The sequence below is a fragment of the Phyllostomus hastatus genome, unplaced genomic scaffold (assembly GCF_019186645.2).
Source record: "Phyllostomus hastatus isolate PE091 unplaced genomic scaffold, TTU_PhHast_1.1 phas_contig_118, whole genome shotgun sequence".
Taxonomy (NCBI): domain Eukaryota; kingdom Metazoa; phylum Chordata; class Mammalia; order Chiroptera; family Phyllostomidae; genus Phyllostomus; species Phyllostomus hastatus.
This window is the reverse complement of record NW_025333543.1, coordinates 6479292-6504175: the sequence shown is the minus strand read 5'-3', so window position 1 is coordinate 6504175 and position 24884 is coordinate 6479292. Positions and strand designations below refer to the sequence as shown.

Sequence of the window (24884 nt, the reverse complement as noted above, 5' to 3'; positions counted from 1 at the left end):
GATAACCAGATTTATCATTGAACTAAAGACAAAATATACAGTGAATAATGTTAATTCCTAGTAAGTGTTTCTGAAGTGATTGTTGGCAAGTTTCTAATTCTGTATTTGCTATACTTACAAATAAAGAAAAAGTAAACCTTGAAAGCAAGTACTATAAATAATAACTCACTGATCTTCAAAGTTAGATTTTATCTGAACACTTGATTTCCTTTTTATCTTAATTTGCTTTTCTGGGTTTGCCTGATATGTTAAGTTGACTTGGTAAATTATTTGCAAATAGTGATTTATATAGAAAGGAAAAGTATTTAATAAGAAAAAATAGCAGATTTATTAATTATTGATTTATCTTGTTGCATCAGTAACAGTGTAATAGGTCTTTATCAGCATTGTACTCTGTATTTATTATATAAAGTGAAGAGCAGGTGGAAAATAATCCCTGGTGTGATTGAGAGTTTTAGGTAGAAATAGTGTTATTTTATTTACCATTATGTATTGTCATTTACATGGAGGTATTACTCATGGCATAATGAATACACACTTGATAACCTAAACTGTCACTATTGGGGGTTTTCATATTCCAGGTCCACATTTTTCAGTGCGGTGCATAGGGTCCACTACTGAGTAGTGTATGGGGCTGGCCTATGAGCAATTCTAGACAGGTGCCTTTTATCTGGGAGATTGATTTAGCTTCCCTCCTCTAAATTTCTGTTCTTGACCTCCCTTGTCCAGTATTGATCTTTGGCCTCTGCTTCCCAACTATGTGTTCAGACAGTCCTCTTAAGATTCCTGCTGTCCTGCATTTCACCTTGCTAGGACTCCCTCCTGGTTTTATGCCGTGGCTCCAGTCATGCTCACTGTTTCTCTAGTTTCATGTTTCTCTTCATCTTCCCCCACCGCCTGCAGTTTGGTCTTGCTATATCCACATCGTACTAAACCATCCAGTTATTCATCCATTTACTCATTCAGTGAAAACATACTGAACAAACCTCCATTCTACTCGAGTGCCTGTTCCGGGTGACTGGTATAACCAGTGAACAAAACATAGACTCCTGATGCTGTGCATTTTCCATTCCAGCAAGGAAAGGAGACAAAAAAAAATAAACATAATCAGGTATTCTTATATTAGAAATTGGTAAATTCTATCAAATATGATAAAGTAGAATAAGATAAAGAGGATTAGGAAAGCCAGTGGGCAGAGTGAGTAGGGTGTAGAAATCACAGTTTTAGTAGGATGGTCAGGTACTTGTAATAGAGAAGGTCACATTTTACCAGAGACTGAAGGAGGTGTGGAAGTTAGTCATGTGAAATATGCACACAGGCCCTGAGGTAAGAGTATGCCTGGTGTGCTCAGGTAACAGCAAAAGAGTCCAGGTGGATGAAACAGAGTGATCCTAAGGAAGGAAAGGGGGCAGGGAGTTACAGATCAGGCAGGATTTATGGGCTGTAGTCATGCCTTCAGCTTATATCCTGGGTGAAATGGGGAACCTTGGAAGTGTTTGAGCAGAGAAGTGCTGTGACTAGTGTTCATTTTTACAGGCTGCTGTGAGGCAAGGGAGAAGGGGGGAGGTCAATCAGAAGGCTCTTATATTAATCTTGGAGGGAGACAATGGTGGCTTAGGCCAGAGTTGTAACAAAGGAGGTGGTGAGTGTTCAGATTCTAGATGTATTTTGAAGGTAAGACCAATGGAATTTGTTCATCCTCGAGAATTCAAGGATGGTTCCAAGGACTTTTTCTTTGAATGAAAGGAGTTTCTATTAGCTAAAATGTGGAAACCTGCATGTGCAACAGTTTTTTTTCAGTGGGTGGGGAAGGTTAGGAGTTCAGTTTTGAACATACTGCATTTGAGAAAGTACATGTGCATTTTTATCTTAAATAATGGCTTCTTGACATTTTTGTGGACCATAACAAAATTTTGCCTTGTTGAGGTGATGTAGCCATTAAGAAAGTAATGGGAATCTGGATTTGATACAATCTCTTCTAAATATAGTTGGTGAAGAGCCAACTATAGAGTACCAAGTTAGAATACCATTCATTTCTAAAATGCCAGGAAGATAAAAACTTAGTTGATTTCAGAGAAATCATGACTATCACAGTTTTGTGAAATAGATAATGCACTGGCATGTGTGTGTGTGTGTGTAATTTACCTATCGATTTTCTCTTTTTCTTACTGTTTTCATTTAGTCATGTATTCAAAATAACTATTTTCCAGATCTATCCATTTTGCTGTATGTACATTTAGTATTTAACTTCTAGTTTTTAACTTGTACATCGTATTTCATATTATACTCTTACTCTATCTTACTTAACCTGTCCCTCACTGAAGAACCCCCAGGCTGCTTGCCACTTGCCATTATTCCAACAGTGCTGCAGTGAACATCCTTATCGACACGAGAGAGGCTCTTCACTATGGTGTATATCCAAGAGTAAGATTTCTGGATATTAGGGCATATGCATGTTTGATTCCTACTAGTACACTCTCCAGAATGGCTGCTTATGATTGCTTACGTTTTCATCAGTGATACATTGCTATGCCTATGTTTTTCAGTACTAGGCTGGTTTGATATATATATTTCAAACTTGTTATCTCTAAATTTAAAAAAGTACTGTTATTTTTTCTTTCATTTCATTTTATATTCTCCTTTCATTTTATATTCTGTTTATTTGCATTTAAAAAAAAGATTTTATTTACTTTTAGAGAAAGGGGAAGAGAGGGAGAGAAATATCAGTGTGAGAGATATATTGATCGGTTTCCTCTCATACACCTCCAACTGGGGATCTGGCCCACAACCCAGGCGTGTGCTCTGAGTGGGAATTGAACTGGTGATCTTTTGGTTATCAGGCTGGTGCTCAATCCACTGAGCCACACCAGCCAGGGCTGTTCACCCTATTTTTCTTTCTTTTATATTCTCTGATTAGTCTTGCCAGAGGTGTGTCTATTTTATTAATCTTTTCAAAATAACTAAGATTTGGTTTTGTTCATTTTCTTAACATTTTTTTTCAGTCTTCTCTGCCCATATTGCACTATTTTTTCTTTTCTCCCCTATTCTCCATTGCCTTTTTTTAACCTATTTCTTAAATTGAACACTTAGCACGATTTGATTCTAAGTATTTCTTTATTCCTTTATAATTTTATCTTATCCTATATATTATATTTTTAGCCCCTTGTCATTGATTTATAATTTTTTATATCATGCTTAGAAAACATAGATCATATGATATTGGTTTGGAGAGGATTTATGGAGGCTTACTCTGAGGCCTACTACATGGTTAGTTTTCATAAAAGTTATGTCTGTGTTGCAAGTAATATGGTCCCTGTTGATTATTAAAGTTTATACATATTTACTAGTTTGATCTTATTACCCACATTGTTCAAATTTTCTGTATCTTAGCTTATTTTGTTTGCTTGTTCTTTCAGTTTCTGAAAGGGATATGATAGAATATTCACTTCCAATAGTTTATTTACCTGTTTTTTTTATGTTACATTAATTGTTGCTTCATGTATTTTGAGGCTGTATTGTTAGATGTATTTATGTTGATGATTATTCTGATGACGTATAATTAAGAGTATATATGCTCTTTCTTTGTCCTTTATATTTTTCTGCCTTGATTTCCTTTTTAACTTGTAGTAATAAGATGAGCTACACTAGTTTATATGGATTTGGATTTGCCTGATATATTTATTCCCAGATTTTATAATCAGGTTTTCTACAACTTTGTGATGGATTGTTTGGATATGTAAAGTTTTTGCTGAATATTGTCTTTATGCAAATTTGAGAGCTTTGTACTTTTGGTTAATATATTTTACCATTTGTGTTTATTGTCATTATTCTGCTTAGTTATTTTTGCTCTCTTTCATGTTTTGTATCAATTATACTTTCCCTCTTTTTTCCCTTCCATTGAATAAATCTGCTGATTCAACATTTAAAAATTAAATTTTTTTTCTTTATTTTGGTCCCTACTTACTAAGATTCATACTTATATTTACTGTATTTTTCAGACTATAAGACACACCCCCCCACCAAAATTTGGGAGGAATAATGGTTGTTAATGCTGCTGTTGAGTTCTGTTTACATTTACATTGGTGAAATATTATGTTATTTATGTTATTAAATACTTTACCACATTTTTTGCTTCAAAATTTTTTTCCTACTTTCCTTTAAAACCTAGGTGCATCTTATGGTCCAAAAAAACACGGGTATGTCTATTGATTAATTACTAAGCTTATCAATATCTATTATCTTCTTCCTAAATTATAGTTAATTTACCCTGTGTCTGCCCTCTGTATAAACTCTCAGCAGCCAGGGAAATTTGTAAGCAGCTTTTCCTTCTTTGAGATGTGCAGAAAACTCTCAGTGTCTAAGTCTCTGCTGGCCTGGCTGATTCGCTTCTATAGCTAGTGAAACTATTGCCCTCTCTAGTGAGCAGATACATTATCACTGAAAACAGACATATTGGCTGACCTGTGCTAGGAACTGAGACCACAAAGCAAGGAAAGCCAGTAATGCACATGCATATGATGACCAGAGAGGCCAGTGAGTTGGGTCTCTTGGGTTCTCCTTTCTGGTAGTCATCCCCCTCTGCGTGGGGCTGGGGGCTCTGCTTTTGTGACTCAAGAGCCACTGGTGTACAAGGTTACTTTCTGAGAACTGAGTCTCGTCGAGCCCTTTAAATATACCATATTTTTTGGACCACAAGACGCACCTAGGTTTTAGAGGAGGAAAATAGGAAAAAAAATTTGAAACAAAAAATGTCATAAAATATTTAATAACATAAATAACATAATATTTCTCCACTGTAAATGTAAACAGAACTCAACAGCAGCATTAACAACCATTATTCCTCCCAAATTTGGGGGGAGGATGCATTTTATAATCCAAAAAATACAGGTAATCTTAGTCTCTAGTAGGCACCTTGCTAGACTCTCCCACCAGGAAAATTTTTACTGTGTAGGTAAAATAAAAGCTGTTACTGATCTTTTCCTACTCCCAAATACTATTTGCTTCACCTTCCACATTCAGTTACTGCGTGCCCTAATGCCACAATATATGCAGAGTCTGTTCACCTCTTTTCAACTGCACTGTTGTGATCCCCATTCAGGTCACCATTTGTTGATCTCCAGGCTTTTTCTGTGGCCCTCTAGAGTCCCTTCTGCAGAAAGTAACCAAGTAACTTTTTAAAACTCAGATCAGAACTTGCCACTTTCACGTGTCAGTAACTCTGGTGTTCTCATGCATCCCTGATTACAGACGGGGAAATTTATTTAGACCTTTCACTAAAGAATAAGAGTTCATTTTGTGCTGCTGCAACTGATTACAGGTTCCTTTTGAAAAGAAAGAAACGTCACTCCTGCCTTGTACAGTTTCTTTTTTTAACCTTTCCTTCTGCTCTTCAGTAATGAAGAGACATTCATATCCAAATGCTCTGGGTTTAATTTAATGGATTCTGGTGAAACAACCCCAAGTAAATTCTCAGTCCAATTTGAAAGATTTAAGAGGAATAGTTGAGAGAAGTTGGAGACTTAATAAGTGTTTTGTTTTTATTTTAACTTTCAGATGTTGGGTATTGTGAGAGAAAGAAAGAGAGCAGGAAAGAGAAGTCAGTCATAGATGACTTCTGGATTTCTTGCTTGGGAGCTGGGGAAATAATGGTATTATTATAGGGTTTGAGATTGTAATGTAACTAGCTGGTTTGGGTGGGGGTGGGTAAACCAGGAGGAATTATTTCAATATTAGATATGCTACTTTTGCAGTGCCTATGGGTTATCTAAGTGGAAATATACAGTAGGGAGACCCTAAGCTCAGGAGAGAGACCTAGGCTAAAGGAAGTTTTTGTTCAATGACTCTACAGGCCATTCTTTCCACACCCTGAGCTGCTTTCATCACAGGTATATATTTGTCTCCTTTTGTACCACTTTGCTGTCATTTCAAAAGTTTGGCAGCAGGGAGAGGAGGTAGACATGTTTGTTCAGTCTTGTTTTGATTTGTAAGTCCTTAGCTGAGTTCTTTTACTGCACTGATAGGGATACAGAAGGCTTGTAGAGACACAGGGTAACTGGGGCTGGGCTAACTTAGACAACTGCTCTAGAAGGATATCCATGAGGAGGTAATAGTGTTGAGACCTGAAGGTTAAGAGAGAGCCAGCCTTGTGAAGATTAGGGGATGATTTCACAGAGGATGAGCTAATGCAGAGACCCTGAGACTAGAAAGAGTTTGGTAAGTAAAGGGAAGGTCAGAATGAGATGAATTTGAAAAGGCAGGCAAGGCAGGAGCTCTGTCATTCTGGACTTTGAAGGAATAGGAAGGAGTTTACATTTCATTCTAGGAAGAGTGGGAAGCCATTAAAGTATGTAAAACAGAGTAGGGGTGTAATCTAACTTATGTGTTTTAAAGAGTACTGGGTGCATTGTTGAGAATGGAGGGCAAGAATGTCAGTAAGGAGTCCAGGTAAGCAGCTATAATAGTAATTCAGGCATGAGCTGATGAGCATGTGGAATTGGCAGTGGCAGTGGAGAAGCAGATGGATTTGAGACATATGTGGACATAGGATCAACAGGATTTGACTACTGTAAATTCTGTTGGCTCTACCTTTCAAACATATTTAGAATCCTATCACTTATTACTATGTCCACGACCAACCTCTCCATCTAAAGTGTCATTATCTCATACTTGGGTTGTAATAACCTTCCAACTGGTGTCCCCCTTCTACTCTTGTCTCCTTGGAGCTATTCTCCATGGAGCAGCTAGAATGAGCCATTTAAAACATGTCAGACCATGTCTTTCTTTGGCTTAAAACCTTCCAGTTGTCTCTCATCTCACTCAGAATTTAAACTCAAAAAGTAGCCTATAAGGCTCAATATAATCCAGCCCTTGTTTCTGCCATGTGTTCACTGTGCTCCAGCCATACTGGTCTTGCTGTTTGTTGAACCTGTCAGACTCACTCCCATCCCCAGGGTCTTTGCACTTGCTGGAACCCTTCCGTAAATGTTTCTCTTCTAGACATTCTGATGACATGCTCCCTCAACTGCTTCAGTTTCTGCTTAAATGTTATCTTTAGAATCTTTACAATATGTCTTCCCTATCCCACCTTCGCTGACTGCTCTATTTAAAATTGCATCTGCATGCTACACCAGCATTCCCTAACATTGTTCTCTGCATTATTTATTCTCCTTAGAATGAATCACCATTTGACAGTCTGTATATTTACTTATCTGCTTATTTTCTCTCTCTCTCTTCACTAGAATGACACTTTCAGGTGGGAAAGAATTTTTTTATCTGTTTACTACTTTATCCCAATAGAACAGTACTGGGCACATAGTAGCTTCTCAATAACCAATTGAAAAATTAATTACTGAATGATTTGGCTGTGAAAAAAGAAGAAATATAATCAAGGAAACCTAGGAGTCCACAGGTTTCTAGCCTGAGCAGCTTGGTGATGGTCATACCATTGATGCAAAAGAGGACAAGAAGAGGAACAGATTATTGTTGTAAAGCAGGGATTCTATTTTGGGCATCATGTTTGAAATGGCTATTTTACCTCTAGGTGGAGATTTCATAAAGACAATTGGATATGTGTCTGGAACTCAGGGGTTAGGAATTTGGGAGTTAACTATATATATGTAGGATATGAAGCTATGGCAAGGGAACATGGATCAGACTGAAAATGACCAGAGGGGAGGAAGGAGGAGGAAGGAATGGTGGAAAGAAGGAGATGGGACTAGTCAAAGAACATGTGTGAATGACTCAAGGATGTGGACAATGGTGTGGGAATTGACTGTGGGAGCAGGGTGTGGGATGGGCAGAGGAGGGCAAAGGGGGAAAATTGAGTAACTGTAATAAGATAACAATAAAAAATGATAAAAAATAAAGTGATGAATAAAAAAGTAAATATAGCCGTGGTATTGAGATCATGTATGTAGAGATGTAGATATGGAAGAAAGAAAGTTAAAAAGTGAGCCCCAGTGGTCTCCAACATTGACAGGCTGGGTAGAAGACAAACATCTAATGACTTTTGAGAAGGAGCACTTGGAAAGCTTGGAGGACCACCAGAAGAGTGTGATATCATGGAAGCCAAAAGAAGAAAAGAGTTTAACAGTAATGGTAGTGGCCTGGGAAAGATAAAGACAAAAAATAAGTGGAGAGGATAAGACAATGGTGGTCTTGGTGAAGTTAAAGAGGAAGTTTAGTGTGAATAATGGTAAACATAACTGGAGATTGGTATATTATGGTCAGAGAGTTATATATTTTAGATGGAACATGTCTAGATGTCAAGGTCCAGGTTTTGGCTATGGCCTTGGGTTACTTAAGTGTAGCAGAGGGACAGTGTTTTGCTTTGAAATGGCAAAGCAATCAAGAGCGTAGGATATTAGGTGGGATATTTACATAGACTGTGATCATCTACAGTAAGGGCAGCCCTTGAGGTTAAGAGTAAGACTATGGAGCAGGGTGCCAGAGTTGTCAGTGTATGTGGGTCTGTTAATTGGGTAGAAAATTTGGTCAAAGGATGGGGACAGATGTCGGAGCATTATGGCATGAACTTTGGAGGAACAGGACCTGCCTCTCAGGGTCTGAACAGTAATGGTTTCAATATGCTTTGGCAAACTGGAAGAAGCCAGCCCTACATCTAGCCTGGTAGGTACAAGTTCCATGGTCAAGTTTAATGGCTGCAGCAGAAGCAGTGAACTCAGGCTTGTGTTCTGTGAATAACTTATGGATGTGTCGGGGAATTTGTATGTCACAGAGCCAGGTTCTAGGAGAGTACTGTGGAAAGACTGGAGGAGGAAAGAGAATATTGGAATGTAGAGTGATTACAGAGGACTATCAGAAAGAATGTCAAAAGTACTGACCTTCTGCCTATTGCTATAAAAGGATCTTTTGGAATAATTAACTTTTATAATGACCCCATTGTGAAATGCCTGCCAGGGTGAGCATTTATTAACTGTGCCCCAGATAACCAAATGAGTTAATCTATTGAATAGTTATTTACCATAACCCATGTGAATGTGGAAGGGTGTCTGCCAAACATACTTGGTTTTTTTTTTTTTGGCATAAAATGTCCTTTCTGACAGTAATTGTTGGCTGGTATGCTTAACTGCTTGTTGAGACCACTCCTGGGACAGAAGAGTAATGCTCTGTAATCACAGAGGGAAGGTGCTTGTCCTATTTTCTGTTACCGGGACTGCTTCCGAGCCATTTGAAATATGCATTAAATCGTTCAGATTTGTTCATAATCTCAGGGCCAGGGCACAGTCCTAATTGAAACTGTTTAAGGTGATAAAGCAAATGTTATACTCAAAGTGTCAACCTTTCAGTTTTTAGGAGGATATAAATCATTCTTTTCCCTGAGACAGGATGAGGCTGATTTCTTCCCTGATCTCTCCTCCACTTTCACCCTTGGGGTTCTTGAAGCTGCAGTTTCCATGGGTTCAGACAGCAGATGAAACAGTCGTGCTATGTCTTGAAATGAGGTAAAGAATTACTACTGAGGAGGGTAAAGGTTGAAGAAGGGAATCTTTGAAGATTTCTAAGTTCTGAGTGGGGTTGTGCTTGTTTTATCTGATTAGGCACATAAACTTATTAAGGAACTGATAGTATAGCAAAATGGAAGAGGAACCTCATTTTATACTGAAATGCAAAGCTTGCCTCATTCACTAGAAATTTTTCAGGAAAATTTCTCTCTCTGGAATGAAATGAGCATAATTTTGACAGGAAAAGTAGATGATTGTTTATCTAAGTTTCTAGCCTTTTGATTCTTCCTGTAATACAAAACTGTCATTGGATGATCCACCATTATGCCTACAACTGTTAGTTATCTCTTTGGTTGTCAGTGATGGATATATTTATATGATGTGCTCAGTTTAGTGAAGGACTAGTTAACTTATAATTTAACTGTCCATATAGGTCATATATTAATCATGTTACTTTTCACTAGATGCAGCTTCATATTTTCCTTTAGATTAGCCCTGAAAATGATATTTTATAAAGTTTTTATTTATTTATTTATTTATTTATTTATTTATTTATTTTTAGGGAGAGAGAGGAAAGGAGGGAGAAAGAGAAGGAGAGAAACATCAGTGTGTGGTTGCCTCTCATACAGCCCCCATGAGGGGCCTGGCCCACAACCTAATTATGTGCCCTGACTGGGAATTGAACCAGCGACACTTTGGTTTGCAGGCTGTCACTCAATCCACTGAGCCACACCAGCCAGGACACACTTTCTTATTATTGTATACTTAAGCCTCCCAGGACTGCATTTTATGTAGTTGTCTGTGTAAATGGAACTCCCATGGGCCAATGAGGACTTGGATAAACAATTCATCCTTTCTTTTCATGGTCCTTAGTGTCAGTAAAAATTACTGACAAAATAATAACCATGCAATACAGAGTGTCTTTTCTATTTTCTGTTTATGCTTTTATTTGAATTATAATTAAGTAATGTCAAACTTGCAACTACAACAAAATAGTATCTGCTGTTTGAATATAATACAGGCCAAATTCTGTAAACTTTAATTAGGCCAAGCTTGCATTGACCTCAGTAGGAATCTGGCTGAGGATCTCTTTTAATTACCTCTTCCTTAAAATATGTAAGAATTTTCACCTTGCTTTTCTCACTCAAGGAACAAGGCATGGATAGCCAAACTAATAAAATGTTTAAATAGATACAAATATAACTTGAAAGGTTTAAACAGTTGTTTTCATCCTGTAAATCAGCTGAGAAAAAGCATACATACTATAGTTTTAAATTATGTCTGTGGAGTATTTCAGATCCACTGAATTAACTCTCCTTTTTTTTTTCAATTTGAGCTCATAAATGTTAACCTCAGAAGTGCCTCAAATTCTTTCATTGAAATAAACTTGAACTGACAATAGCCAGATGATGTAAAATTGAAACTGAAATTCTATCCTTTGCCCATCCCATGTTCTTTCCCATAGGTATTAGAGGAATCATAGGAGACTTAGTGTTTTTGTTGTATGTAATCTGTAATACTTAGAGAAAATGGGGCATTTACATTTCTTATTGCCTGGAGAAAGCAATTACCAGTTTGGAGAAGATAGCTGGCAATAAATAACAGAACTATGCTAGACAGTGAGCAAATTTAAACATATATTTAGAATGACTTGGCTTATGGAAAACAGGCTTTTATATTTATCATCTGCCTTCATTCAAGTTTCTTAATAGAAAGGACAATTATGTCACCAAGCCATTTTATATGTTATTTTAGAATAAATAAATAAATTGAAATATGCTGTATTGTACAACTAAAACCAAAATGGGAACTGGGCACACAGTTCCAGCAAAACAAACAATAGCACTTTGAAAATGTGATAAACCTATATTACTGTTATTATGTAAAGATAATGAAACCCCCATGTTATGTTTGGGTGTACTGTGAGCTGGGAGTTATCCTTATTTTGCAGACAAAAAAAAGTCAGTTCACCTGGTGCTAAGAAACTCCACTGTCCCTGGATGTGTCAACGCAGATCTATCTGATTTCAAAGGTGGCAGTGCTCTTGACTTCTGTATGTGCCACCTCTCTAGCCTCCCCAGTGCTTTCTCTTTTATTTTTAAGTCAGTGTGTCACAGGAATCTTTGAAGTGGTCTTGGAGAGGAAGCAAGAAGGAATTTTATGACAGAAGAGTTTTCTTATTTGGTAGTCATGTCTGAGCCTAATCTTAAAGGAACTTACCTTATAGTCAGTTTAACTCTGAAGATTCCTTCAAGATGAAACAATAGTTTTTATAATTCTTCTCACCACATCTGTCAGCAAATCTGCTCTCTGTAACTCAGGTGGAGAAGAGTGGCTAAGCTGTGGTTTATCTGAGATTAGCAATTATTATCTTGATATTGTTACAGAATTCAAGTGCAGTATATTAAAATCTATACAATCAAATTACTTTTTGAGGAAATTCTTGAAATGTTGTTTAGTCAGACTTTGACCTATTTTTAAAGACTCTGACAATACTTTAAGGAGCTACAGACTCAAAGCCCCAAAGGGAAAGAAAGAATTTTTGTCTCAAAAGGCATTTAGAAAATAGGACCACAAATCAAAATTTAAGTGATGAAAAGAACTGTTCATAACTTGAGGTATTACAAATGAAAAGTACATCTAATGGACATCCTATGTTTGAGGAAGCACTTAAACATATACATAAATAAATAATAATATATTAAAAACAGCCCCACTTCCCACAATTAGTAATAAATAGTAATAAATTGGTAATTAACTAAAATTCTTGTCATCCTTGTTTACCTTCTTTACTGAAAAGAAGTAAAACAGAGACTTCCAGTCAAGATAGAGGAATAGGTAAACAAAACTCACCTCCTTACACAACCACAGCAAAAATTTCACCTAGACTACAAAACATATATCACCCAGAATCATCAGAAAATCAAGCTGTACAGAAATCCAACAACCAAGGAATAAAAGAAGCCACATCCATCCAGATGGGTAGGAGGTGTAGAGACACAGAAATGTGGGTAGAGATGCGGAGACATGTGGAGAGGCTGAGAGGCATGGAGATATGGAACAGGCAGTCCCACACCCACGTGTGGTGGATAAAAATCAGGAGGGATACCTCGGGAGCGCGGGCTTGCAGCCTCATATCAGACCACCCAGCCCAGGGTTCTAATGCCAGGAAAGTAAGTCCCCATAACTTCTGGCTGTAAAATCTAGTCAAGATTGGGGCAGTAGAAGAAACTGCAGGATTCTCAGAAGTCTTTTCTTAAAGGACCCACAACAGATTTGGGACTTATGGAGACTAACTTCCTCAGAACTTCAACACCAGGGCAGCAGCTGGAAGGGCATCAGTGGCATACAGGGAGAAATTGAAGTGTCTGAAATCAGAGTGAGTGCTGTGGGACAGTTTCTAACTGGACAGAACTCCAGAGGCCAGGCAGAGGCATTGTCCCCTTTCTGAGTCCTCCCCCAACAGAGCCACAAAGCAGTGACCTATATCAGAGGCTCCATCGACCTGGTTCACACAGGTTGTCCCATCCTGGCAATTACCTAAGGCTCCACCCCATCCATTTTACCAGTGTGCTTTTCTACAATAGGCCATGTTACTAAGATAGGAAGTCAAAGTAGCTCTACCTCATACAGAAACAAACATTGAGAAGCTGCCAAATTGAAGAGACAAAGAAATATGGTCCAAATGAAAGAACAGAACAAAATTCCAGAGAAAGAACTAAATGAACCAGAGATAATCCAACCTATCAGATGCAGAGTTCAAAACCCTGGTTATTAGGATGCTCAAGGAACTCATTGAGTACCTCAACAGTATAAAAAAGACCCAGGCTAAATGAAGGTTACACTAAGTGAAATAAAGAAAAATGTATAGGAATCCAACAGTAGATGAAGCTGAGAATCAAATCAATGATTTGAAACATAAGGAAGAAAAAAAAATCCATTCAATCAGAAGAGCAAGGAGAAAAATAAATCCAGAACAACAAGGATAGGCTAAGGAGCTTCTGGGAAAACTTCAAATGTACCGTCATTCAAATTATAGGATGTCAGAAGGAAAAAAGAAAGAGCAAGAATGCCAAAGGTTAAAGATAAAGAGAGAATCTTAAAAGCAGCAGAATAAAAGCAGTGAGTTACCTACAAAGGAGTTCCTATAAGACTGTCAGCTGATTTCTCAAAAGAAATTTTGCAGGCTAGAAGGGACTGGGAAGAAGTATTCAAAGTGATGAAAAGCAAGGACCTACAACCTAGATTACTCTATCCAGCAAAGCTATCATTTAGAATGGAAGGGCAGAGTGCTTCCCAGACAAGGTAAAGCTAAAGGAATTCATCATCACCAAGCCATTATTATGTGAAATGTTACAGGGACTTATTTAAGAAAAAGAATATTATGAACATTAAAATGGCAATAACTTCACAACTATCAACAATTGAACCTAAAAAAACAAACTAAACAAGCAGAATAGAAACAGAATCATAGATACGGAGATCATTTTGGAGGGTTAGCAGCTGGGAGGGGGAAGGGATAGAATGAGGGAAAAGGTTCAAGGATTACGAAGTACAAATTGGTAGGTACAGAATAGACGGGGATGTTAAGAACAGTATGGGAAATGGAGTAGCTGAAGCACTTATATGCATGATCCATGGACATGAACTAAGGGGATGGATTGCCAGAGGGAATTGAGGGATACAGTGTGGAGGGGGACAAAGGGGGAAAACTATAATAGCATAATCAATAAAATATACTAAAAAATAAAACAATATAAAGCCATAGCCCCCATGTGACCACCACTTACACCCTTTATCTCCCTTGAAGTGCAACACCAAACAAGCTCCAAACAAGGCTGGCACAGTAGACAGGGACTTGTCACAGGAGCTGTGTTTGCTCTGCTGAGCATTTATATCCTCACTTTGATGAGAGGTCAATATTCTTATATATAGTCTTTCCTTCCCAATTTATAGAATGTACGTATACTTCTTTAAAAATATTAGAACATATGGAAAAATGAAAGAAGAAATAAAACTCACCTTTAATCTCACTAACCAGAAATAACCACTGTTAAAACATTTGGTTCATTTTTACCAAGTGTGTTTCTATACATATATATAAAAAAGCGTGATCTAATTGCACAATATAATTTGCATTCTGCTTTTTCTAATGTAATTTTGTATGTCAGCATTTCCCACGCCATGCCATTAAAAATTATTTGAGAATGTAACTACATATAATAGATGTAGCCCAAAAGATGACTATATCTCATACTTAAGTGCCTCATAATGGATTAAATTTTAAGTTGCTTGATTTTTCACTATTATAATGTTGTGATAAGCAGCCTCATTTGTAAATTTGTATTCACATTTGCCCATTTCCTTGGGATAAGTCCATCCATGTCTGTGGTTTAAGCAGGGGTGTGATGGACTCCAGTGTGTATATGTGAAAACTTGTTATGACGGCAATGTGAAGAGTGATTTGGAAAGAGATGATCCAGCCCTGGCTGGTGTGGTTCAGTGGTTGAGTGCTGGGCCTTTGAATCAAAGGGTCGCCAGTTTGATTCCCAGTCAGGGCACATGCCTGGGTTGCAGGCCAGTTCCCAGTAGGGGGCATGTAAGGGACAACACACATTGGTGTTTCTCTCCCTTTCTCCCTCTCCTCCCCTCTCTAAAAAATATCTTTTTTAAAAAAGAGAAAGAGGTGATCCAGAGGCAAGCAGAGAAGTTTAGACCAAGTATGAGAGCATAAACTGGGGTATTAGTGGTAGGGTCAGAGAAAAGAGGAGATGGTAATGATTCTTAACCATCATGTTTGCTTGTTTATTATTTGCATAACAGCTTTCTGTGAACCTGATGAAAGCTATTGGCAATTTTTACATATTCCGGGGTTTTGGGACCTCTGAGATGGCTGCATTGGGTAGGGTGAAGAGGGTAACGGGGTTAATGGTTTTCTTCTCTGAGGTTGGAAATACCAAGGGAGAAGAACATGTTTGAAGGGTTGGCTGGGGGAGGAGGAACTTATGAGTTTAATATTAAGTGTATCAGGTAAAACTGTAAGGGAGATAGTTTATATATTGACCAATATATTCACTTAGGAGGAAGGTCAGAGCAGGATGTGAGGATGGGGGAGCTACCCCCACAAAAATGGTGGTATTGAGACCCTGGACACGAAAGTAGTCCTATAGATCAGGGTATTAATGAGAAGAGTGCTTGGGACATAACTGGGAGACAACTTACTCGTAAGGGACAGACAAGTGGGAAACTTGAGAAGGAGCTAGGAGATAAGTAAGAAGAAAACCAGAAGAGAATGGTGTCAAGGAAGCCAAGAAAGACAAGAGTTTCAAGGAAAAAGTCATCAAACTTTTGAATATTGCAGAGGTCAAATACAAAAAGGACTGGAGGGTGTCCATGGAGCAATTTAAGTCACCTGTAAATGTGGGACAAGCTGATTCAGAGGAATTGTGGGTCAGGAAGGCAGATTGTAGGTATGTTGTGAAGAGTAAAGAGGGCCAAGGGAGTAGTGTTCATGACTTTATGAGACAGTTTGATGTGAAAGGCTAGAGAGGACAAGTTAATAGCTGGAGTGAGATGGGGCAGCAGAAATATCACTTGTTCTTGTTTATTAAACAAGGAAAGCTTGATTTCCAAATTGTCATATGACTTCAATTGCCTCCCCAACAATTGCTATTTACCATGATTAAAGGCCTTTAGTTGGTGATTTTGGGAGGTGGGGCATGATATACTCTGTCCAAGCTTCCAGTGAAAGCACAGCTGCCCTAGCTCCTTGCATCTTTCTTCAAATTCTGTTTCAACAAGCCAAGATTCCCACGTTTGTTCATACAGTCTCACTGGATTTTAATAAGACACCCTCTCAGTTTTTAAGCTTTGACATACTAATATTTGGGATTGCAGTTTTAAAAATGCAGAATATGACTTGTGTCCTTGACATTTGATCTGTACCCGAAGAACTGGTGAAAAATGCTAAATGTTTAAATGTTGCAGTTTAGAGAATGTCTTTACTGTGTTGCTAAATGCTGAATGACAGAGAGCTTTAATTCTAACAAGTACTAATTAGGAGAGAAAAAAATCAAAGGGTGATGTCAACCAGAATCAAAGTAAACCAGAACAAGAAATACTTTTATTGGTTACAGAACATCAACAATGTGTGGTATAGTCTTATTCACTTCCTTTACTGGCAATAAAAACACTGCATGCTGTCTCTAGGGGGTTCAGTCTTATTGAACACATAATCATTTTGATAGATGTTTTTTGTTGGTAATATAATACTCTTTGGGGCTGCAGAAAATTATTTTTAGAACTATGCTAAATGATTCTTGGCTTTAAAAAACAACAACATGGCAAATGTTTCTAATGTGAAACAATAGTGGATTGTCAATGCAATGTATCCAGTGGTTTCTTGCTTAAGGGTGAATTAGCCTATTTTTGAGTATTATTTCTCTCAGCACAATTGCTTTAATGATGTTGATGTCAAAAAGTTATCACATTTTTTACAGGTTATAATAGAAAACAGTTATCCATATAGGAGATTAAGTAGGTGATATATACACATACATTACATATATATAATTTTTCTCTGTAAAGAACCAGCTTATCTTTCCCTTAAGATGAGATTTACCTTTCTTTCAGATAAAGATTTTACTCTGAAATCTTGGTCCTTTCTTATTTCTCTTTGCTTTCCAGTGAAGTTCAGTATTACATTTTTTTAATTCCTTTTGGACCTCTCTTCCATCCTGCCTAGCAACTTAAGGCCATTCATTCCCTTAATCATTCTTTCACCATTCTTAACTCTCTTGCTCCTTCACTTTACATCGCATCTAATGCAGTCTGCCCAAGCTGAGCCTAACTCATTTGACATCTTTGCTAGTGGACCTGGACTTCTGTCAGCTAAAACTTGACAATCATGCCAATTGTAGCCTCTCTAAATTCATCATCTCCAAATTCTTAGGCCCTCAACATGGCCTTGGCATTCCTTAACTCTTTTCCTAAGCAGTTCCCCTCCTTTGTGGCCATTCTGCACTTACACCCCCATCTTCAAATCTCCTCCCTGCCACCTCTTCCCTCAGTCTCAGAAACTGATCTTGGTTCCTGTTTTGTTGAGGGCACCAGATAGGACTGCTGCACACCCAGTCCCTTTACTACCACTCCCCAGCACGACTTACATATTTTCTCAATCCATATCACCTTCTTTATTTTCCTGCTTTTTCTCCTTAACTTTGTCAACAGGCTGCTTGAAAGAGTAGTGCAGGGTTGTCGAACTCATTTTCACCAGGGGCCACATCAGCCTCGAGGTTGCCTTCAAAGGGTCAAATGTAGTATCAACTCCTTAACAGTTAAGGAGTAGTTACATTTATATAGTCCTAAAATTATTTTGGCCCTTTGAAGGCAACCATGAGACTAATGTGGCCTCCAGTGAAAAGGAGTTTGACACCTTTGAGGTCATACCTGCCCACTTCCCCTTCTGTTCTCTAGCTTCCATCCAAACTGTTCTTCGTGATGTTGAATTGTTAACACCTGAGAGATAGTTTTCATCCTTCACCTTATTTGGCCTCTATGGTATTTCAAGATTACTGAGCACTACCTGTAAGCATCTTCCTCAGTTTTTATGAAACCCCCTTTCTTTTGAATTTTTCTCCCACCTTAGGTTCTCACAAATTCAAAGTTGTCGTTTTTCTAAAATAGCAGGAAAAATATAAACAGTGAATGATTTACAAAATAATAAGTGGTGTGAATACTTATAATTCAGTATTAACTGTACTTCTAAAGTTATATTATATATATATTACATAAAATATTGCTATTCAGTATTAGTTATACTTTTTAATGAGAAGTATAGATTACTCATTTCTTGGTTTCTTCTTTCCTAGTTAATGAAGGAGTTCCCCTTGCTAAGCATGTTCAACATCCATGAAAACCTTTTAGAAGCCCTTCTGGAACTACAAGCATATGCTGATGTTCAGGCAGTCTTAGCAAAGTATGATGGTAAGTCCTTGGATGTTTTTATCTATTTGAGTATTCCTCTTTTTGATGTATTTTAATGATTAGATTGGAAGGATCATGTTAAATAGCATAGTACTCTGATAATTATTCTCTTAGAGAATTGTCATCAACAGTTTTATGATAGCATTTATAGAATCTTGAAATTTAAAGGTTAGTGGGAACCAGAAAGGTTGAGTGTCCCATGCCACATTCCTTTCTTTCCCTCCCAGCAGGTTCCTCTCATACTCTCCCTGTCGACAAGTTTTGTGCATGTTCACTTTAGTACCTTAGGAATAAAGGAATCCCTCAGAATCCCTGCAGGCAGCGCAGGGCCTGCTGGGACAGCATGACTGTTCAAGCGCCTGCTGTGAACCCCACAAGGGTTGACTGACCACTACCTGTTGCTCATGTTGATCCTTTGAAGCAGTTTTGAACAACTACCAGACCATGCTCCAGCCCTTGTGACAACTCAGTAAATATTTGAAGATAAAATTATGTCCCCTCATCCTAGGTCTTCTCCTCATTAGCAGGATACCCCCATTTCTTTACATGAGGGGCTTTGAAGTCTCTTAGCCATTCTGGTTGCTCACCCATGAGCTTATTTCATTTTGCCTGTCCTTAATAAACCAGAAAAATAAACTGACAGAGCCTAGAGATTTGAAAACTCTTCTACTTATATTGCCATTGTCTGTGAATCACTAGTTGATCAATGTACAAAAATTATCCATGTGTTACCTGCCATATGTGGCTACTGAAATCTCTGCAGAATTTTATACTATTCTGCCTTATTTCATTTACTCTGTCTCCTAAATAAACATGTTTGCTTATAAAATGGATGTTAGTGGGTGATTACTTATATTACATGATCATTTTGTATTTTATAAAATATTCTTTCTTTACTAAGTATTGCTAGTGTATTTAATGAATTATTCAGGTCAAAATTTCCAGGGATTTGTCAGACATATAGAACAAACTATATCATTTAAGGTTCATTTTCAACACAGAGTTTTTCATGAGGAATCTCTGAAATAGGCTGTAGTTGTTAGCCCCTACAGGTAGGGAAACTGAGGAATTATAAGATTACATTTGTTTTGTTTTTTATTCTTGCTCAAAATCATGGCAACTTGAAAGCCCTCTGCCAGTGATGGCATCTCTTGGTCTGTGCAAACATGAGCACCCAGTGTAGCAAGGTACATACTACCTAGCATGGAAGTGATTTAAGAAAAAGAGAAAAGTGTTTGTGCCACACTGTGTAGTAAACAAAACAAAGACTGTTCGGCCTTCACATCAGCTTACTTTTGTTTTCTGTTTGCTTGACTTTGGGAGTCTAAGCCATGAAACTACCTTATGAGCAAATTGTTCATACCTACATTGAGGGTCTTTTGGTACCAAGGGAACCTAGCCCCATGCATTTGGGTTCAGGTGCCTGCGCACTTTTCCAAATCCCACTCTGTAGCCATCAGTGCCACGGCAAGGTTCCAGAGTTCTCATCCCCAGTGTCAAACTGTACTCAACCTCATACATCAAGGCTTGAGAAAAAAAGATTTAACCACTAGAACCTTTGAGATCTCAAGTCCTTTAAGACTCCTTCCATGAAGATATGTGTTTGTTAGAGAAATCTTCAGCTTTGTGTTACAAGACAGATTGTAAAATAAAGAAATGAACTCATTTGCTGATCTCTGTCATCAATCTTTATCCCATTGCATGACCTCTGTTTTATAACAACGGAAAGCTGATTTATTAGATTCTGATAACATGTGTTCACATTATTTGTTACAATAGCCGCTCCACCCTGTACCAGAATTTGGCTCACACATTGCAAAATTCCTTTGTTGCAAGTGGACACACTCACCATACCAAGACCCTTGTGTTGAGCTTTGTTTATGTTGTATACCTGGCAACAGAGATGATGTTCTTGTTCATTATTCATGGAAAAAGAGCCTCATTAATGGCAGGATACATACTGTTACTGAGATGCCTCGTTAGGGCTTTTGAGTTCAACAGTTGTCAATAGACTGCAGATGACCTAACTTGGACTGAATTCTGAAGGGTGTTTTGGTGAGGACTTGGCTCATGCCTGTGTCATTTACAGTAGAGATATAATGAAGTGGCTGCTGAAGTTACTGTTCTTGAGGAGCGAGCTGCAACTATACAAGATTATTAAAACCTGCCTCTTGTTTCTCATACTATAGCATAAAATGGGCTCTTTCAAGTTCATCCCTGCTGCTTTTCCTTGGAGACCCAAGGACTTCTACTGAGTTGTCCCATTTTCTGGCCCTGTATGAGGAATGGGGTACTTTAGAGGGCTTGGAATATAGACACCAAGTAGGGGTGCCCTGCTTTTCACTCTTATTCAGACATCATAATTCTAATCCATGAGATGCTGGAGACAGCACTTTGAATCCCAGACTTTCCATCCCTTTCCATAGAGCCACACACAGAGCAGCAGGATTATATGCTGTCTTTGCAAATCTGAATGCTCTGTTTTGGGTAATTGTTTCTTGGGTGGTGTATGGGTACAGCAATCCTTTACTACTTTGGCTAGGTGGCCAAAGTTTTTTAGTATGTTTGGAAGTGACACAGTGGGATTAGTACTGCTTTGCTGATCTTTGAAGAAAGGATTTAGAAATATTAAGGCATAGGGTGGGGGTACATGGAAACATGTTCTGAGGGAAAGAGGAAGGCAACATGTATTGCCTTTCCTCATTCTTCTTCACTGATTTTGGTGTGTGAGTGAGTTTGACTTTGAGTTTTAAAAGTGACATTCACAAACTCCTTGTATAGTGAAGGACTTTGGAAGCCCTGGATCTCTAGAAGGATTACCAGTTATTTGGTCACACATCCTTGTAATCTGAATTCTAATTTTAATTTTGCCCTTGAGGTAACTTCTCTATTCTAGCCATTAGTGTGAAATGCTATCTTACTGCCTTCAGGGGGTTTCATACTCTTTTAGTTTGAATGTGTTAATGAACATTATGGGTGAGTACTTTTTATCCAGGTGGTCAGTCCTGGTTTTGGAGTATCCTTCACTCAATGACTAAAATAACACCAGCAGCAACAGCTAGCATTTATTCCACTCTTACAATGTGTCAGAGTCAGACATGAGTCTAAGCTCTACAGGGACAAACTCATTTATCCCTATCACAATCATATGAGGTGGATACTACTATTAGCCCCCCCTTTACAGCTATGGTAACTGATGAAGAGAAAAGTTAAGTAACTTGTTCAGATTAAAAGCCTCAGTTGTCAAAGTAAAGCCATGAAGATATCATGTTAAGAGAGAGAAGAGATAAACAGAGAACATTCTTTTTTCAAGAAGATATGTACTCTATGAAGAGAAGAAAGCCAGGATAAAAACTGAGGTGGGCTGACTCCAGGCCCAGGGACTTAACCATCACACTTCACTGTCTGCCGTTGGCAGTTTTTATTTATTGTTTTTTTCAGTGTGGTGCTTGTTGTTATTATTAGCTACAATTTATTGAGAATTATCATATGCCAAGCATGTTATACACATAACCTTTAACCCTCACAATAACCTTGCAAGGATGTAGTTATTCCATTTTTAGCAGGTGCAAAAACTAAGGTTTGTAAATTGAAGTAATTTTCAAGACCACATTCCTTGAAAACTGCAGAATTGGGATTCAAATCCAGGACTAACTGGATCTAAAAGCCCAAGTGTTTTCTATAAACATAAACCCTACTGTCTCTCTCACAATTCTTACAAAGGTAAGAATTAGGCAGGCTGGAATTGTGGTACAGAATTTCAGGGATGCCAGATTGTCTTTTAAGGTCCCTTTTTAACCATTCCTTAAAAACAAGGTATGTCTACCTTTGCTTGTCTTTCTGAAACTGTCTTCAAATATGGTTTTCCATCTTCAGTCAACTTATGTTTGGTTTCTTTAGTCACAAAGGAGATTTGATGTATGGTATGCATTTAATTTGAGATTTATCTTCTCTTTTTTTCCAGTCATACATTTACTATGAAGACAGAAATGTTTTTAAGGTTGTTAAGTCATCAAAACCTTCTTTTAGAAGCCATTATGAAAGTTGTTGCAAGCTTTGGATTGCCTTCCAAACAAATTTTTAGGCTACCTAGGTTGAAAACTGATGTCTCAAAGATTAGGGTGGTAATGTGGAGAAGAATTCATGTGTTTCTTATTTATTATCATTTGTGCATTCCAGTTTTTGAAGAATATCATAGAACAAGTAAGAATGTGAATGTGAGTGCTACAAGCTACCTTTGGGAGCATCTGTTTCTGTCTGTCTCCTAGAGATACAAAGGCAGTCCCTGGTGATGGTGAACAGTCTAGCCCTGGTGGCAGCCTGCTGAGATCAAGCCTAGCTCTGCCTCACTAGCTGAGTGAATTCAGCAAATTGCTTCACTTTTCAAACCTTGGTTTCTTTCTCAGAAAATGGAATGGAAGCTTAAGAAATGTACGTAATTTACCCAAGATCACCTATCTGGGAATTTGTTATGAGGATTAAAGTAGTTAATCCATGTTAAATGTTTAGAACAGTTTGGAGCACACAGTAAGTGTTCAGTAAGGATTAGCTATTATCAAGAGCCAAGATTACAACTCCTGAACTTCACCAATTTTCTCAATCAATTTTGTTCAAAATTGTCAGTTAAAATATGAGAATAAGAGTCCAGTGCTGTGTTCCCCAAAAGGCAATGTTATGGCCTGTTATTAAAATTAATTATGGATCTAATAGGACCTATGAATAGATTTTTGATAAGAACAGAAATGCTTAGTTCTATCTACAAACAATTCTTAAACTTTTGGAAAGCTGACAGAAAAATGCCACAGATTTTTACTCCTCATCAAAAGATAAATTGTTTCAGTCTTGGGACAATTTGTACCAATGTAACTACAAGTCCAAGCCTTTTTGAATATTTACTCTGTTAGGTCATTTAAGGATTGTCCTAAATTGGGGGAAACAACTTCCCTGTGATGGAGAGCTGGCCTCTTTTGCAGTCATGAATGTTATATAAATGCGATAACTGTATCAAGACCATTTTACTGATGACCATCTTTAATTAAAGTTGGTATTTGCCATCTGGTAATGTGAAAATGGTATATTTTAAGGACAGGATATATTTCTAATATTGGGGAAAATACTTTCATTGCAGGAAATTAAAAACAAGTTCTAAAGAATGAACTTCTAAAGAAGTTCTAAAGAAGTTCATGGAATGATTAGGGAATCATTCCATGCTGACTCAGAGAATAAGCTTTTTGCTGATATTGGTTGGTAGAGTCCATATGTAGTTATATTTAAGTCAAAATTTCATAAACCTTGTTCATTGCCTAAGGCCTTATAACTAGCACAAGTTATTTGACTGTCATCACAGTTCCTTTGACATGGTCACTGGATACCCTGTATTTTGGTTAGACTCTCTTCCATTCATTTGAGGAGTAGGCAGAACAAAAGGGATTTGAGATACCAGGAGCACCAGTGAGTAAAATCTCTATTTAGGTTGTCAGCGTCAGGCTGTGCAGACCAACAAAACAGTGCTTTTCAGTCAAGTACACAGATATTTGGTACCACAGGTATAAGCAGTGTCTGAGACATATCCACTGCAAAATTAGGCTGCAGTTGAAAAGAAGGATTGAAATGCTGTCAATCCCTGGCAACAGATTCTAAGCCTAGTCCAGTGCCCTTCCCTGGGCTGGTTCCTATGGAAAAGATCAAGGTTACCAGGCAGATGTTGAAGTAAATTCTTGTGTAAAGATGGGCAGATGACTCACATTACTGCTTCAGAAAAGGAAAAAAATTATAAATAATGCTGCAATGAACATAGGGGTGCATATATTCTTTCAAATTAGTGTTTTGGGTTTCTTTGGATAAATCCCCAGAAGTGGACTTTCTGGGTCATAAGGTAGTTCCATTTTTAATTTTTTGAGTAGCCTCCATACTGTTTTCCACAGTGGCCACACCAGTCTGCTTCCCACCAACAGTGCAGAAGGGATTCCTTTTTTCCTCATCCTCACCAACACTTGTTGTTCGTTGATTTATTAATGATAGCCATTCTGACAGTTGTGAGGTAGTATCTCATTGTGGTTTTAATTTGCATTTCTCTGCCAATTGGTGATGTTGAGCATCTTTTCATATGTCTATTGGCTATCTGTATGTCCTCTTAGGAGAGTGTCCTTTAAATTGGATTGTTTGTTTTTTTTGGTGCTGAGTAGTATGAGTTCTTTATAAATTTTGGATATTAACCCATTATCAGACATGTTATTGGTGAATATGTTTTCTCCTTTAGTAGATTGTCTTTTCATTTTTTTTGATGGTTTCCTTTGCTGTGCAAAAACTTCAGCCCAAGTGTCCATAAATGGACAAGTGGATAAAAAAGCTGTGGTACAATTCTGCTTGGTGTGGCTCAGTGAGTTGGGCATCAGCCTGTGAACCAAAAGGTTGCTGGTTCCATTCCTGGTCAGG

The 24884-nt window shown here is 37.8% G+C and overlaps 1 protein-coding gene across 6 annotated transcripts in view; it reads left to right on the top strand.

Annotated features, from left to right (window-relative positions):
• Positions 1-24884, top strand: part of ST7 (suppression of tumorigenicity 7) — a 322327-nt gene that overhangs the window by 235849 nt on the left and 61594 nt on the right. For all 6 annotated transcript variants that reach the window (XR_006786701.1, XM_045847588.1, XM_045847595.1 and 3 more), the window contains one exon: positions 18335-18449. Coding sequence is in view for 5 of the 6 variants with exons in the window: in XM_045847588.1 (XP_045703544.1) it covers positions 18335-18449 (115 nt within the window). In the remaining variant the exon portion in view is untranslated. The remainder of the gene's footprint in view (positions 1-18334; positions 18450-24884) is intronic.